Source organism: Ceratotherium simum, chromosome 9 (assembly GCF_057802395.1).
Source record: "Ceratotherium simum simum isolate JZ-2026a chromosome 9, ASM5780239v1, whole genome shotgun sequence".
Taxonomy (NCBI): domain Eukaryota; kingdom Metazoa; phylum Chordata; class Mammalia; order Perissodactyla; family Rhinocerotidae; genus Ceratotherium; species Ceratotherium simum.
Genome location: NC_141908.1, coordinates 21,887,468 through 21,905,684, shown reverse-complemented (window position 1 = coordinate 21,905,684; position 18,217 = coordinate 21,887,468). Strand labels below are relative to the sequence as shown.

The window sequence follows — 18,217 nt, the reverse complement described above, 5'->3', positions numbered from 1 at the left end:
ACTCTCTAGGCAAATCTCGAGAGGGTACATTCCTCAGAGGACAAAAAGAATATTTCCCACATTTTTAGAAATGCTTTCTGAAGGGTCAGGGAAAGGATCTCTAGTAGCCACTGAAATACCTGGACTCAGCTATACACTATGTGAGGATATGTGCTTAAAAAATTAGAGTATCCATCCCAGTTCACACTAGAAGCTGATCTACAGGGGAGCATAGCCTTAAGAATCCACTAAGTAGTAGTCAGATTATTATTATTTTAATAATAACCAGCAGTTTGCTTCATATAACTAATATCTGGATTCATACTTATTATAGATGAACAAAAGGCTATGCAAACACTTAATTTCATATATGCAGATCAACTTTAAGTCAGAAACTGATGTCATCTTACTTGCTGTTCCAGTTTTTCCCATCTTTACACCCAAGCTGTCGAAGTACACTGCACCTGCATTGAAGATTTAAACACACTTAAAAAAAAGTCCGGTGAAAAAATGTTGAAGGTGTCATGCCCAATGACATACAAGCACAGCTTACCTATTAATAAAGTCTATGGCTTGTGCTTTCAACTGTTCTGCACTGTGCAAATCTGCAAGGACAAGGGTATCAGCAACGTTTTCTACTGAGAGGTTACTACACAAAGCTTCTTCACACATGACCTTCAGCCGTTCCAGTGCATACTATCCAAAAGGAAAATATGACCATTAAACATTTACTCAAACTACCAAGTTTTAAATACATGATATTTTAACCTAGAAAGTGAAGTTAAAGCTCATTATACTTTGAACTGAGGGTGCTTTAAGTCGTTAAATTATTTTAACCTAATATAAAGAAAATATGAATAGTACTCAAAAGAAAGACTGATTTTCTTTAGGAAATTTCAATTTGTGTAAGTGCAAAATATTGTGTATTTTAAAAATAGGGTTTTAGTATTTAAAAAAAAAAAAAACCCTTACTACTCAATACTATTAATGAGTATATTTCTGTTCTCTATTATTTTGTCAGAGTGTACCAGCCAGTACACTGCATGTTGCCACTAGTCAATCTTGAAGAATGAATTATAAAGCTAAACAAAACATATTCATAACCACAAAAAATTCGTAGTTATCAGTGTCTATATTATAACACTTTTAGCAGCCTTACTGAAGTATAATTGACATACATGTCAACTATGGTCAAGGATATGGAATAATTAGGACTTTCATACATTGCTGATGGGTACAAACGAATTTGAAAGACCATTTTGCAGATTCTTAAAAAGTTTTACATTTGCCATATGATCCAATGAGTCTACTTTTGGGTTTTTACCCAAGAGAAAAGAAAGCATATGCCCATACTATGACTTTTATATCAATGTTTATAGAAGTTTTATTTATAATAGCTAAAAACTAGAAACACCCAAATGTTCACCAACAGATGAAGGATAAACAAATTGTAGTATGTCTATATACAATGGAATACTACTCAGCAATAAAAAGCATTGAACTATTGATACACAGGCAACAACATGCATGAATCTCAAAATAATTATACTGAATGGAAGAAGCCAGACAAAAATAAGTACAAATTGTATGATTTCATTTATAGAATACTCCAAAAAATACAAACTACAGCAGTAGAAAGCATATGAGAGGTGTTGCTTACTTAGCATGGTTTTTGTAATCTTACCTATCATAATACATGTGCAGAAGTATCTGATCTGATGATAGTGTTAATTTACATTTCCCTAATGACTAAGGATGTTGAGAATCTTTTGATATACCTGATTGACAGTATTTCAGGAAGTGTCGTTCAAATATTTCTCTATTTTTAGAAATAACATTGTTTTCTTATAATTGAATTTTGAGAGTTCTTTATATACTCTGAATCCAAAAGTCCTTTACCAGATATATTTTGGATAAAAGTTGTTCATTAGATATATACTGTGCAAATCTTTTCTCCCAGTCTGTGGTTAGCCTTTCTATTCTCCTAAGCGTGTCTTTTGAAGAAAAGAAGTTTTAAATTTCATTGAAGTCCAATTTATCAATTTTCTTCTTCTATGTATTATGTTTTTGGTGTCATAGCTAAGAAGTCTTTGCCTAACACAAGATTGTGAACACTTTCTCCTATATTTTCTTTTAAAAGTTTTAGATTTTTAAGTTTATAACCAATTTTGCATTACTTTTTGTATATAGTGTGAATTTCATATCCACATACAAAATTCATTTTTTCAAATAAGTTTAATCAAAGTTCATTTTCTTGGGCATACAGGTATCTGATTGTTCCATCACCATTTGTTGAAAAGACTATCCCTTTCTCCACTGAATTGTCTTTGCACTTTATCAAAAATTAGATATCTATACGTGTGACAGTCTATTTCTGTACTCTCTATTCTGTTTCAATGAATTATTTGTCAATCTTGTCATCAATATAACAGTCTCTTAAATACTGAAGCTTTATAATAAGCCTTGTTATCAGGAAGTGTTAGTCCTCTACTTTGATCTTCTTTTCTCAAAGTTATTTGACAATTCTAGGTCCTTGCACTTGCATATAAATTTTTAAATCAGCTTTTCAATTAAAAAAAAATCCTACTAGGGACATTTGGTTCTACTAATCAATTAAGGAGAATCGAAATTTTAACAATATTGAAACTTCCAGTCCATGAACAAGATTTATCTATTTATTTAGGTCTACCTGAATTTCACTTAGCAATATACTGTAATTTTCAGTATACATGTCTCGAACATCTTTGGTCAGATTTATGCCTATGCATTTAATATTTCTGATGCTATTGTGAACGGTTTTTTTTTTTTTCTTGGTGAGGAAGACTGGCCCCGAGCTAACATCTGTTGCCAATCTTCCTCTTTTTGCGTGAGGAAGATTATCACTGAGCTAACATCTGTGCCAGTCTTCCTCTATTTTATATGTGGGAGGCCGCCACAGCATGGTTTGATGAGCAGTGTGTAGGTCCACACCCAGGATCTGAACCTGCGAACTCCAGGCCGCTGAAGTGGAACACACGAACTTAATCACTATGCCACTGGGCTGGCCCTGTGAATGGTATTTTTTAAATTTTTATTGAGATAGTTATAGATTTACGTGCAGTTAAAAATAATAGATTCCATCCATATACACTTGGCCCAGTTTCCCCCAATGGTAACATTTTGCAAAACAAGTATAATATCACTATATATATGCATGTACACACACATGCATACATATACATGGATGGAAGTGGCATGGACATCAATACTTTCGGAGAAAGTTCCTAACGCGCTTTCAGGATTGAGAACTACTGGCTTCGAGATTTTTCTGGTATTTTTGCACTGTCCCTCTATTTTTAAGAAATCATCATTACAAAATTAACATTGTTTTTTCCCTTTCTCTGCTATCATATTAAAAATAAATTTATGAAGAGAAAATTAAATTACACAAAATAACCAATATTTTCTCCTTTCTTAAACAAAGGTTATACACTGCACTTAAGACTAAGATTATCTGAAAATTTCAATAAATTACATATGCTATTGTGTGCGTGTTCTTATAAAACAGAGTAAAGATACACTCAAAACTAATGAGTTTACAGTTTAATCTCCCATGAAAAATTCACTTCTTTCCATATATGGCCGAACATATTTTTATGTTTTATTGACCTAAAAAAAACTCATTTCCATATTATCCCACTGTATGTTATTTCATAATACTCTCAAAAGCCATCTACAAATAGTATAAATTAATTCAATATTTCAAGTTATTTGGGGTTTTCATTTGATGATGGCTTTCTAGCTACATCAAACTTGAGGACATTTTTCAGCTCCTCAAGACCTAATTACTTACTTTGTCTGCAGCTGCCAACAAGTTGTCAGCCATTTTGTCAAGGTTTGGCGCTTTCCCTGTGTAAATGAATCTCATCATTTCTTTAAAAACCTCAGGGTCTACATCATTTATTTCCACTCGATTCTGATATCGAAAACAACACAAAAAAGTTATACTTAAAAAACATACACACACAGACAAATAAAGCGAAACTTTGACAGTAATTTAAAAGGCCCAAATCTGTATTCAATATTGTTCAACTTGAATATATGTTAAGTCTATTTTAAAGTTGAGCTAAGTAAATCTTCAGTAAGCTAAGCAAGCAGGTCTAAGAGGAGAAGTATATACCCAGCCAAACACTACCATGTAGGAATATAAAGCCCAATTCTCAATTAAAAAGAGTAAAACAAAAACAAACAAACAAAAAACTGTAGGCTGAACAAAATATATCCGTGTTCAGTTTCTGACCTCTATCTTAGGGGAAGATGGCTATTAACTTTTTCTTTGTTGAAATTCCTAGGTCATAATATAATGCCTAAGACCCTATAACCAATGGTTCTATTCCCAGCTTTAAGCACAAGTAGGGTCAGGTATTTGAGATAATTCCAGAGCCCACTAATTTAGAACTCTCCCTTTTGCAAAAATGGCATGTAATATTACTGGCACCTCACCTCTTTGCTTGAGACATACTCAAGTCCAGAAAGGACTAGCTCCTTTTTACTCCCATATCTTTGTATTTCGTTTCTCTCCTGGGATCAATGAAGCTAAATATCTAACACTAAACAACATCAAACATTTCTGACCCTTTGCTGACAATAACATTTGACATCACTGAATCCACTTATTGGTCCACTTACTTGGAAGTGATCAGAAGGCTAAACACTGATCCACTTACTTGGAAGTGATCAGAAGGCTAAACAAAGGACCTGCCTAGACCAACATTCAATGGAAAGAAAACAGTTATTTTGTGGCAGCCTCTTGTTCTGCAGGAAGAATAAAGCTGAGCCACATACACTCTGGAGTTGTCCAGTGGGAGCACTAAGGCTCACATGTAATGCAACCAACAAAGAATCAACCTTTGATCTTTCATCTGACATTTCAAAATAATAGCTTGAAGAGAAACATCTGGGATAATCAAATAGGTAATATCTTGATTACAGTTAATGTATAAGAATACTGAAGTAATTTATATCATTTTTGTTAAATCTAACAAATATCCTCTTATTTTAGCGGTAAAAACAATGTAGGCATTATTTTTGTTCTAGAAAACAAATTCCAAAATCAACTCATAAAGTCTAGAAAGAAGGAATATACTTCTTAATCAGAAAACTCTCAAATAGCTATAGATCACAATAGTTCTTTTGGAAAACCACCCTTTTGGATAACAACTACCCATTTCTTTTACCACCAGATGGACATAAAAATAGCTGTTATTTGGAACATTCACCCACATTAGGCTACATCTATTGTTCTATTATAGAACACATTTTTTCCCATCTTTCTATTTCTTTCTGAAATCACGTATTAACAACGAGAACATGCACCATTATTTTTGAAATATACATTCCAGTATTCTACATTTGTACAAATTAAATATTAGTCTTTAAACCATGTTTACCTTTTTGCTTTCTTCCATTTCATGTTCAAACATTGCATTAAAAACTGGGGATCGAGCTGTAACAAGATTAAGCATCATTATTTAATGCACAAATTTATGAAAGAAATGTACTATATTACCAAAAGTAGAAAGTACCTGCAAGTACAGATTTATGCGCTTTAAATTCTTGTCCTCTCACAAAAAAACTGCAATCTGTAAATCGTGTGTTTTCCCAGAGATTACCTAAATCTTCTGCTAGTCGACATTCAGGCACCTTCAAAGTATTTGTATTAGTATGTCCTGATATATTTACTGAATCTTGGACCACACTCACCTAAAAAAAACGGACAGCAAAAAAACAATTTTACAAGTTAATATCAACAATTAGTTACTAAGTCGATACTCAAATTTCTTATCAATAAAATAATTTAATGTACTCCTGATCAAAAATGCTAATATCTGGGAATTGAATTTAAGGATTCTATTAAAAGGGGAAAAATAATATAGAAAAAAATTTGAAACAAACTAGATATTTTCAAGTGACATTTTATGTAAATAAAGGGCTTATCAATTGGATGGAATGCTTGTTTATTAAAGTAATTACAAAAACTGTTTCTCAACAAGAAAAAAGTCTTAATATGATATTGTCAAAAGCAAATAAGGAGAAGACATTTTTGTGAGGTGGAGGAAGAAATTTCTTTAATTTTTATTTTCTCACACTACAGACCTATCAACACTTGAAGTTTATTATACATACAATAAACATAGCACCATACTTATAATAACCTTTTATATTATTAAAAAAGGTTATAAAACTACAGTCTATGATATACAATTTGAGAGGTATTTTAAGTGTTGTTCCTACACGTTTCAACTCTAGTAAAATTGATTTAAATATCTAGTTATATTGATTTAAATTTTAAAGTACAAGAATTCTCACAAAAGCAACTGTAAAGTTCATGGAAATCTTTTACAAAAAAATTAACAGTAAGAATACAAATAGAATTTAGTTCAATTTGCAGACCTTTTATTTGCCTATGAAATAATCAATAAATAAAAGTTGATATAATTACATTGTTTTTATATATTCAACTATAATATGGATTAAATTATCTCTCATTAAAGATAATTATATACTGAGAAATCCTAAAACACTATTGACTAAAATTCTTACACACCACTTTGAAGAAAAGGTATTCTAATATTATCAGAACTTTCACATTACGTTTAATAAGTTGAAGAAAATATTACCTCAACTGGTAAAGCAAATGTTTCAGAATAAACGATTTTTTACAAAAAGTGCTATATTAGTTATCTACCGTTTTAAGCTAAGTTTTGTGGTCATTCATTATGCAGCAACAGATAACTGTGTTCATTTGAAAACATATTTCATAAGGCTTTAATTAAATAAAAGTAGGTATAAATAAGGAGAAGTATAAATACAGTAAACTGTAGAAAATGTAAATTAGAAATGGATAAACTGGACTGAACTACTAACATGCTAACACAGAAAGCATAATAATGCTTCAGTATAAAATATTTGGAGAATATTAAATCTCAGAAGTCCTCATTCACCCAGATGTATAAACATGTATCTCACGCGAATGGATATTTCTAAAGAAAAACTTTACTTTCTGAGAATATTTTTATTAACCACTTTATTTTTCAAACCTGCATTATTAACCTTTTGGAATCATATGTGTCATAGAAATCACCTAATCCAATCACCTTATTTTATAAAAAGATTTCAAAATGAGATCAAGAGAAGGTAACTAAAGTGTCCTGAATCACATGGCTAGTATCACGGGAAGACTAGACCTTTATCCCCGATTCCTCTTTTTTTAGCATTCTTTGTACTACATAATATGTCTTTGGATATTTTTTAGAATTATTAGTATTACTTTAATGTAATTATGGTTCAGAAAGGATTTATTACAACAATCTTGTCAGATGTTTTTCTAAATATAGGAGCCAAGATATTGTGTACATAAATAAATCCACCAATAAAGGTTCTCCTATAAGTTTTTAACTATTCAAATTGTTTCTAAAATGTTAATAACTGTAAAACAGAAAAAAAGTTTCACTAATCCTTACCTGATCGCCTTATTACACCACTAGAACTTAATGATACATAAACCAAAAATGTTGGTGTTAATATTCCGGGTTTAGTTAGGGATCAGTTTTTTATCACATAGTATTTATTTGTTCATATCCAGCATTGCTCTTGAAATTTCTAGCCAGCAGGAAGTGGATTAGTTCAATTACTTGTATAACGTAAGCAGTGGAGTTATAAAAACATGATATATTTGATTTAGGAAAGAAATTCTTAAATTCTATTTATTGTCTATTATCCTAACTCAAAATAATATATTTAATGTAAAAATTTGACAAAAATCAGGTGATAGAAGAAATAAAAGGATCAAAAATAAAGCCACTATTATCAGGCATAGATACTGATGATGTTATAGTTCTATTTTGTATATGTAATCATAATTCAGAAGAATTTATATTATTGACATACACATCTACATAGTATTATCATAGCAACCACAAATTTTAACTAAGACATAATTAACATTTCATACTCCAAAGAGTATTCAAGAGACTACCTATAGAGCAGAAATTAATGATCTAACTAAAAACTTATATGCAATGAACTCTGATGACTCTTTTCTTGATACTTATAATTAAGGAATTGGTAAAATTTTAGGTTTTTTCTAATACATATTCAAATACAGGTAATGAACATTCTTACTGAATGGAACCTAGAGTAAAAAATCCAGAAAAAAGGCTGAGATTCTTTCCTGAGGTTACATTGTTGTCCTTTCAAAGTAAAAGTGCAAATTCACAATACTCAAAATTGATAAATGCTGCAAAGCAAAACCTCAAACTCACTGGACAGCTCTTTTTCAAATTGCTTCTGGCTCAACTCTGAGAATATAATTTAGGCTAAAGATGCACATGTGCAGGTTCTAATCAACTATGACTACCCTGGAAATCTGGGTCTCCTCTAATGTGGAATTAAGGTGACTACTGGCTCTAATTTTTAAAAATCTCAGTTCTCCATTCAATTCTGAAAGCTCGGAATTTACAAAGGTACTACAAATTTTGCCACTCTATCAACTCCCTAACCATCCCTCACACTGGCTCCAAAGGGAGAAACTTTTAATAGTCCAATTTCACATCATCTTCTAGAATAGTGCGTCTTAGACTTTTTGACTTTCACAGATAGGTATCCTTTCTTAAAATTTGGGTGATAGAAATAGGGTTGTCAACTTTTCGTTATGCCATGAAACGGCTTTTTAGAGAATAAAACCCACTTCCATACATTATCACAAGTATTTTAAAACAGAAAGGATATCTAGTGACAGAAAAATAGGAAGGGGAAAAAGGTATGTTCTAAATTAATTTAATTTTATGAAAAACTCATTATATATTCTATCTGTACATATATATGCTTTTGTGTATCATGCAGTGGCAGGGGTCTACAGACAGAGATTATTCAAAATCTGTTGGATTTCAGAAGATGAATTAATCTAACCAATTTTCTATTTTTCCTCCTTATTCCTCAACTCCTATCTTCAGCATTATTTTGAGAGAGAAGGGGCAGAGCTATTTATACCGGTAGAAATCTCTACCTCTGGCCACTTGATTCATAGTATGGAACTTGCAAGATTAATTTATGTCTTGCACAAAAAGGGTAGCACCAAACTGCCTTACCTGTCTACAGCACCACTTGCAGGGGAGGGGGAGGAGGCAGTTCTTTAGGTAGGGCAGTGCAATGCTTCCTCCTCTTCTGCAAGCAGTGCTGGAGATGCTGTAGAAGGAAGGGCATCAATGAGAGGTATGGAAGAAACGGTGGAGGGAATGAGGAATGTTTGTTCACAGTACTTTTTGTCTGCCTATGCTAAAAACAGTGCTCAGAGTATAAATATCTACATCAGTAAAAAGGTACATACTACAGTATCCCAAACTGAATGTGCTCAATGCCTACTTAAAATGTATGTCACAGTGGGTTCTCTTTTTAGGAGGTCACTAGCGTGTATAATCTAGCATGTAGATAAAAAGTATACTTTAAAAGTATGTACTGAAAAAAGATCTTAATTTCAGCCTTCATTCTGAATTCCTTGGTTGTCTAGGTTCCAGTATAATATGCTTAGGAAAACATTTGTAAATAATATTTCAATTCTAAAAAAATATTTTCTTAAAAAGTTTATTCACAAAAAGACTTTTAGCTGTAGGTTTTCTTTTTTTAAACTGGATTACATAGCCTTTAAGGTCCTTTAAATTCTAAGATTACATTATTTTAAAAAGTTAACATGCTGAAATTTAAGATAAATGCTAAAATTCTGGAAGATTCTACATTAAGGATGCTAAAATTTTTAAATAACATAACCTATATTTATTTATAATACTACTTAGAAGATCTGTCTATTGGCAACAAATGCTTTAGCATTTTTTTTCCATATTATTTAATGGTAAGCTCTGCTCAAGACACTTGTGTTATGTGCTTTATCAACCAAATAACTGTATTCATAACAAATTCATTGTACAGTTCATTTAACTTGTCTAAGTGAAAATAAGATGCACTATATTTGCACTATGTAGTCTCTGGGGCCATATTTCAATTACTCTTCTGACACAGCATAATGTCATACAATTAGTTTGTAATCTTGCCAAGAAATTTTACACATTTTCTATAAAGAGATTAAAGCTAATTTAGTAGCAGTTAAGGAAGTTATCACACTTCCAAGATACTCATCTGTCCATAATAACCTACTGAAATATATTTAACAGTGAGTTTACTTGATCATAACCTTTTCAACTGGCTTTCCTATGAAAATTATCAACTACCTTAAACATTTTGATAAAACTATGTTACTGATGTATATTCTCTATAAACTCTATAATCCTTGAATTCACTCCAAAGACAAATCAGAACAATTTATATAGATAAAACTATGTAATAATAACAATGAGAGAAGCAAATCCAAACCTCAAATTAAGACAAATCATGTGTAAATTATTGGCAGGGGCAATGCTGGCAAACTTTCAAAATCTGACATTTTATGCATATAAATATACCTCATAAGTTTGTCAACAGACGTGGGCATATCTTAAAAATATGAGATGCTATAGTTTATAATGCTAACATCTATTTGATTAAATGATCCCAACTGCTTGAATGAACAAAAAACTTCCAATCTTTTTTAGGCACTTTTACTACCATTCAAGTATGGATTCAAACTGATAAACTACTAATAATGTTTAATATGATCAATCCAAATACGACAACAAGTATTTACCATTTACGTCAAAATTAATCAAAATGAAGAAGATAGTTAGAAATTTTCATACAAATATATACACAATCATAATCTTCCTAAGAGGAAGAAGTATTTAGTGGTAGTATAGCTACCACTGTGGTAGTATAGCTAGGAATATGACAGAATTTTTTCAGACTGCGCTACTATATTGATTTCTAAGACAATCTAGTCAGCTTTTACTGGTAAAATATTTAGAAATAAAACCTCATCAACTATACAAATTACTTAATTTTAAAAGTATGCTAAATATTGTTCTAGTTTATATTTTTGCTTCATTAATAAATATAACCACAGAGTTCCTTGAAGTAAAAAACATACCCACCTCACAAAATAATGTAAGCTTGTCATCTGGTAAAAGACCATTAGCTTCATCAAGCAAAAAATCCCTTCGAATGAATTTTTTAAAACCCCAGTCTTTCCCTTGTACAAATCGATATGCTCTTTGGCTTTCTGGTGAAAAACAGAACAGAAGTTTAAATAAAACAAGTATCCAAGAAACATTTTTGTTAATGATAACACAGTTAAATGAGTGTGCAAAAACAGGAGTTGACCAATACATATCCATCATAAAACTTATAGATAAGTGTGTTCATAAATAAAATGTCATAAGAGTTACGTCAGGCACAACAAGATCATTCCACAGCATTACACAAATTTTGGCCATCACCAATGAGCTCACTTTCAGATTTCTGGATCTCCAAGAAAAAAAGCCAGATCAAATCTTGTGAAGAAGGAGGAGATTTTTCTAACAATCTAGGCCCTTTAATACTGAAGTAGAATCAAAACAAACTGGCATAGGCATACTACTTATCATCTAATAGCAGAACCCAGTTAGAAACATACCTCTTGTTTCCTGCTTCTCCCTTTAAAAATGGATGCTCTAAATCCCCAGGGCATCCTTTAAGCTTTCTTAGGACATCCATCCCACTGATTTAAGTTTTACCGAACTAGAGAAAAATCCATTAACTGGTGAAAAAACTACATCAAGTCCCTTATCGTTCCTAAGTTTTCAGACATAACCCCCTCACCCCTAAAAATAACTTTCATAAATGTCCAAAAGACAATTTTAGTGTAATTTGTAAAAGATTTAACAAATGCCTGAAGTAAATGTTTCAAATGCCTAATATACTATACAACAACTGCGTACTATGAAATAAACAAGATCCTTTACAGAAGTATTCACTATCTGTTACACAAAGAATTAATTAGAGGTGGAAAACCTGTAATAAATCTAATTGAAATATTCCACGTTATGGACTGAATGTTTGAATCCCCTTAAATTCTTATGTTGAAACCCTACCCCGCAATGCAATGGTTATTAAAAGGTCAATAATTGGGATTAGATGAGGTCATCAGGGTGAAGGCCTCATAAATGGGATTAGCGCTCTTATAAAAGAGAACCCACAAAACTCCTTAGCCTTTTCCACCATGTGAAGACAGTGAGAAGTCGGCAGAATCTGACCATACTGGCACTCTGATCTTGGACTTCCCAGCCTCCAGATCTGTGAGAAATAAATGTCTTGTTTATAAGCCACCCAGGCTGTTGTACTGTGGTAGAGTAGCCTGGACTGACTAGACCCTCCACTATCTTAAATGTCAGACAACGTGAAAATACACGTGAAACTATGTATTATTTTGGTAATAAAAAATAGTATTTAAAAATATGTATTTGTAGGAGTTTTTTATTGTAATGACATTACTCGGTTTTGTGATTCACTTCTAGAAATCACTTAAAATTTAATGTGGCAGTTCATGACATTATTTTCCTACTATGCATATTGTACATTTCCTATAATATTCTTCTACTATGAAGCTTTAGGCTACAGGTTTTAGCTGGCTATATTATGTGAAGCCTGAACTGAATTTACTTGGTCCTGAGACTAAGGAAAACTGATTTCCTCTCAGTCAGTGTTCAGTCCACTGCTCAAAAAAATTATAGTGACAAAATATCAGGACATTCAATCTCCTTTCACATTGTTCTTCAGATTTTATTATCTGGCAAAAACGGCAAGGGAGAAGAGAAATATTTCCTGAACACCTATTATATATGCCAGGCATCGAACCAGGCACTTTGCCCTAACAGCAACTATTTTTCCAAGCAACAAGAGAATGTCATTTTAGGACAAAGTTTAGGTGAAAAACAAATTTTAATATTATTTTTAACTAATTTTATATGTCTTACGAAGTCTAAGTACAACAACTATAACTCTACACTGCCATTACAATTAAATAACGGCCAAATTAAATGTTTTAGGTTAAGCAGGTTATAGCGGAAGAAAATCTCCTAAGTTTTTCTCGGTCAAAGTGCAGAAGTCACAGTATGTAGTCACACAGAGACTTCCTCACTCAGTTTGCAAATCACTTACCCATTGCTTTTGTCTCTTCCCTTTTAGCGTTCAGAAGGGAAAATTTGAATTTTGCTCGAACTTCACTTTTTGGGCAGCTGACTAAAAGCAAATATAAGGACAAGTAGTCTTTACTTTCATCATCTAATCCCTTTGGATTTACCCTCAGGCACCTAAAATAAAACAATAGGCTCACATGGAGGAATATAATACTTTGAACATTTGAGAGGCAATACTGAAATCATTTGTTAAATAATATCACGAACAGCACTCCTGTCAATATCCCACAGTTCTTTACAATTCTCTATATTATTAGGAACTTACTACAAATCTAATATAAAAGTAGACTAATATCCATTCAGAAACAACAACAAAACCATAAAGTAGCCATGATTACATCAAAAACAAAAATCCAAAACAAACAAAAGTCTTACCATTTCATTTTGTCACTGGGGCTAGATGAGAATGTTGAACTTTTTAACACTTCACCCATTTCCTCTCGACAAAAACTGAAGTTATTAATCGTCCACATGTAGGAAAATTTTACTACTTTAACCTAAGAGATTCAGAAAACCACTTTTTATAATGATGACTTTTATGCTTTTAACTTGCCACATGTTCAACATCCTATGACCCACTCTTCTGACACTTCTAACAACTATGCCAAAGTGCTTCACAATATTCTCAAAATACTATAAAATTTGTAACTGACAAAAAGCAAGGCACTTTTAACAGCATGTACCTGTGTATAACACCAGCTTTCTGCTATAGGACCAGTAGACATATCTCCAGGGAGAGGTGGGGTGGGTTCTCGAGACATTGCCACTTTATCACAGTCTTCCAAGATTTATGCAATATCCCACACAGCTGAGTACTTTACTACAAAAAGAGAAGTTTCATTTACTTATCAAAAAGTTTACCTGACTGAATCAAGAGGGAAGAAGTATTTTAACAGTCATAAAACAATTACTTTCCCAAATTAGATTATGAGGAAATGTGAGGATTTCATTATCTAATAATTTTTAAGAAATGAAGTCATAGGTCTTCGTGACATACATATAACACTTGAAATCTAAACCAACTTACTACTTACAGATAAGACATTATTATATAAAAGCATACTTCTCAAAATATCATAAATCAAAAATTAACATATAGCTTAATAGTAAGATCATAAACATAAAATCACAAAATAACATGAAAACTAACAACAATTAATATCTAATTCACTTTCCTTCATCTTTTCATTGACATATTGACGAAAATCAAAAGGGCTGAAGTTTTAACAGCTCTGGAAACTATAAATATTAGCATTCATCTATCAGACTCCAAAGTTTTGACCAATTAAAACACAGAATGGGACCTAACAGACCATACTGTACAAGAACAATTATACAGATTTCCACAGAAGTCTACCGCTATCTCAGACAAACAGGTTCCTGATAAGACTTTGCCCCTATCAGAATGCTCCTACCAGATCATATGTACCATATCATAAAATTTCCTCCCAGTCAGCTGTTCTTGTACTTTGGTCGCATAATGAATTCTCATAACCTGGTCAGGACATTAGTTACTAGCTGATGATGCTTTGCAACTTGTCAAGTCTATAACAGAAAGAGGCAAAATCCAGAAGAGCTACATAAGCAATGTACTTTGCAGGGGTGTGTGTGGGGGTGTTTCACGATTACATTCCAACATGGGGACTTAAGTCTAGAGAACCCTCTTTTCATTCAAGAATAATTAATGAGGGAAGAAAACCACAAGAATCCTATAAAAAGAAACTACCAGGAAAAAAAAGGGAAGGATTTCATCTCAAATACAGAAGAAAATATTTGCTCTGTGTCTATACCCAATGAAACAATAGTATGAAACGAGAAAACAAAGACTGAAGAAAGCCACCTGAAAGATAACATAGAAACAAAAAGATCTAAAAAAGGTATAAAAAAATTTAAAACTATAAATGAAGAAGGACATTAACAACTGCACTAGAGGGGGCTGGCCTGGTGGCGTAGTGGTTAAGTTCGCATGCTCCACTTCAGCAGCCCGGGGTTTGCAGGTTCGGATCCCGGGCACAGACCTATGTACTGCTTATCAAGCCATGCTGTGATGGCATCCCACATACAAAACAGAGGAAGACTGGCACAGAAGTTAGCTCAGGGACAGTCTTCCTCAAGCAAAAACAGAAAGACTGGCAACAGCTGTTAGCTCAGGGCCAACCTTCCTCACCAAAAAAAAAAAAACAAAAAACTGCACTAGATATAACCAATCAAAATAAGAAACCACCACTGAGATATAGTTCTGTGAAATTCAAAATCAGAAACAAAATGTTATAAGTATACATGTTCCTTTAAAGGAACAAAAACCAAGATGGCCCCATTTTTCTCCCATTGTTATATGTCTGAAGAAAACAGGATAATTACTACCAAGTTCTAAGGAGAAAAGAGCTGTATCACAAGGATTCTAAACTGCATTATGTTTCTATTCATGTTTAAAGCAGCAAAAATTCATTCCTAGATGTGTAAAATATGTATACCACCTCCATAGCTATTTAGTGGAGGAATAAATTCAGTCAAATTATTTTCCAGCCAAAGACAGATGAATCAAAAGGGAAAACAAAGACAAAAACCCACCATAATGAAGAAGTTCTTATTTTTATACCTCTGAACAAGTATAACAAATCCATAATATTTTAAAACTATACAGACATGTCAAAAAAATACTTCTTAAAGCACTGTGACAAAATAAGTCAAGTGAATAAAATATTAAGTAATATGAAATAACAATTATTCTTAAGGCACAAAATCAGTGGGCACAGGACTTAGTTTTGGAACTATATAAATTTATCAGATCCTTAGAATCAAGAAATAGCTGACTCAAATCAGAAGCCATTTTGTGGGAAAAAAACAACAAACAAACTGCCAACTTAAATGATTTAAAATTTACTTCAAAGGAAGAACTAAATTTGGCAAATTTCTTCTGACAAATTAATCACAATTCATTCATCCACCGGTACTTATTAAGTAGCCACTATTTATAATATAATCTTCAAGCTCAGGAAACACGTTGGGGGAAATGAAACATACCATGAACAGGTAAATAAATAACTAAGCAAGATAACAAATTGCAGTAAATGAAACAAAAAAAAAAAAAGAAGAGAGATAGGATAGAGTAGTTGCTATGCAACAGCTGAAAATTCTTCAATTAGGTATTGAGGAGGCTACTTTAGATAGAGTAATCAGTTTAGGGTTCTCAGAAGAGTTGATATTTGAGATGAGAACTAAAAGATTAAAAAAAAAACAGCAGAGGTAAGTTAAGGGAAGGGTTTGCAAGAGAGAAGAATAGCCAGTGCAAAGGCCCTAGAGCAGGAAAGAATTTGAGAAAATTTAAGGAAAAGAAAGTAGTCCAATGTGGTTGATGTCATTGAAGAATTTTAAGCAGGGGAATAACCATGTAATTTAGAGAGCAGTAAGATGAGAATGACAGTTTTTCAGGGAATAAACTGACAAGAGCAGGAAAACAATTAGGACATTAAGAGTAGTTTGGCAAGAGATAGTGGTGACAGGCTAATACGGCATGACAGTGGAGATGGGGAAAGCGGTCCCATTGACTGGAAGGAGAAATCAAGGATAGGTCCTAATTTGGCACTCGAGCAACTAGCAGGATGGCAATGCCATATACTCAGATGACGAAGATTGAGACAGAAGAGTAATTGCGGGAGGCTGAGAGATTCAATTTCAATAAAGTGATATATGCAATATCAGGAACTACTTCAAATGGAACAATTTTAAAATTAATCCTTTATGATTAGATTGTTTATGTAATTTCCCTTTTCAATTATGGCATTAATACTAATACACTCACTCAAATATTTATGCAGGTTCCTCACATACACGAGTTCCTATCATGTGATGTACTTGCCTCATTACAAAACGAATTGGGGCATCAGCAAGGTAGCCAGGCAAGAAAGTCAGGATGCTAACACTGGAAATAGTCTATCAGGAACACTTAAAAGTCACAATCAGCATTAAAGTAGAAGTGAAGAAGAGTGAATGTTCCTTAATTAAACACTCAAGAATAGAGGCGATGAATCACAGAAGAAAGTACAGGTGCTTCAAAGAAAAGTGAATACACAATTTAAGAGCACTGCACTGCATGTTGTCACTTTAACAAGAATTATTCACTTCTACATAAAAATTAGGTACTGCTCTTAAGTACCTCCAGTTATTATCTTCAATTACCTTTTATAAACCACAAATGTTACCTGCTTTTATTCGAAAACAGTACAGCAAACAGTCACAACAGGAAGTTGAGATCACTAATAGAGTATCGTCATTTTAAAGATGTTGGTTCTCCCTTCATATTTAACAGCTTTATTAAGACAATTTACATATCACAAAATTCACTCATTTTAAATGTACATATCAATGAGTTTTAGTGAGTTTATACAGTTGTGCACTCATTGACACAATACAGTTTTAGAATACTTCCATCATCCCAAAAGGTCCTTTCCATTCCCAGATTTGGGCAAGTACTAATCTGCTGTCTATAGTTATACCTTGTCTAGAAATTTCATGTAAATAGAACTGTACAATATGTAGTTTTATGTTTGGCTTCTGCTTTTTTTCTGAATATGTGTTACAGTTTCCTGTTTCTTTGCATGTCTCATGATTTTTGGCTGAAAGCTGGCCATTTTTAGTTAACATACTGTAGCAACTCCAGATTCCGAGTTGTTTTTCTACGGGTTGTCGTTTCTTTTTAATAACTTGTCTGGACTTAACTGCAGCATCTGTCTCCACCATATTGGGTGGCTGCTGATGTCTGTTTGTTTTTTTTATTCTTAATTTTTTCTTGCCTGGTTAGCAAAGCTGCTTAGAGGCTGCCCCCTTTCCTTCACACTGAGTTTATTGACAAAGCCAGAGGTTCCCCAGCTCCAAATTAAATCCACCCCATTCAACAGTAAAGCTGCTGGTTTTCCTGGCAAGCCCTGGGATGGTAAAACTACCATTGTTGTCTAATGGGCTGAAGGTAGAAATAGGAGCAGAAATCTGAGTTGGATATTTCTCTTAAGCAAATTCATAGTTAATAAATACAGTTAATAAATGAAAGAATAATGACTACTGGACTTCCCTGTTAGGAATATGTGAAAGGGACCTGTTCT

The 18,217-nt window shown here is 32.7% G+C and overlaps 1 protein-coding gene across 4 annotated transcripts in view; it reads right to left on the bottom strand.

Moving 5' to 3' along the window:
• SPOPL (speckle type BTB/POZ protein like) overlaps window positions 1–18,217 on the bottom strand; it is a 67,927-nt gene that overhangs the window by 7,307 nt on the left and 42,403 nt on the right. For 3 of the 4 annotated variants that reach the window (XM_087435112.1, XM_087435110.1, XM_087435113.1), the window contains exons 2-10: window positions 13,802–13,938; window positions 13,494–13,615; window positions 13,081–13,232; window positions 11,037–11,164; window positions 5,544–5,721; window positions 5,409–5,464; window positions 3,812–3,934; window positions 533–675; window positions 390–443 (exon numbers count right to left, since the gene is read on the bottom strand). In XM_087435112.1, the coding sequence (XP_087291238.1) occupies window positions 390–443; window positions 533–675; window positions 3,812–3,934; window positions 5,409–5,464; window positions 5,544–5,721; window positions 11,037–11,164; window positions 13,081–13,232; window positions 13,494–13,615; window positions 13,802–13,879 (1,034 nt within the window). In that variant the 5' untranslated portion in view covers window positions 13,880–13,938. The remainder of the gene's footprint in view (window positions 1–389; window positions 444–532; window positions 676–3,811; window positions 3,935–5,408; window positions 5,465–5,543; window positions 5,722–11,036; window positions 11,165–13,080; window positions 13,233–13,493; window positions 13,616–13,801; window positions 13,939–18,217) is intronic. The other variant, XM_087435114.1, reaches the window with a different exon arrangement.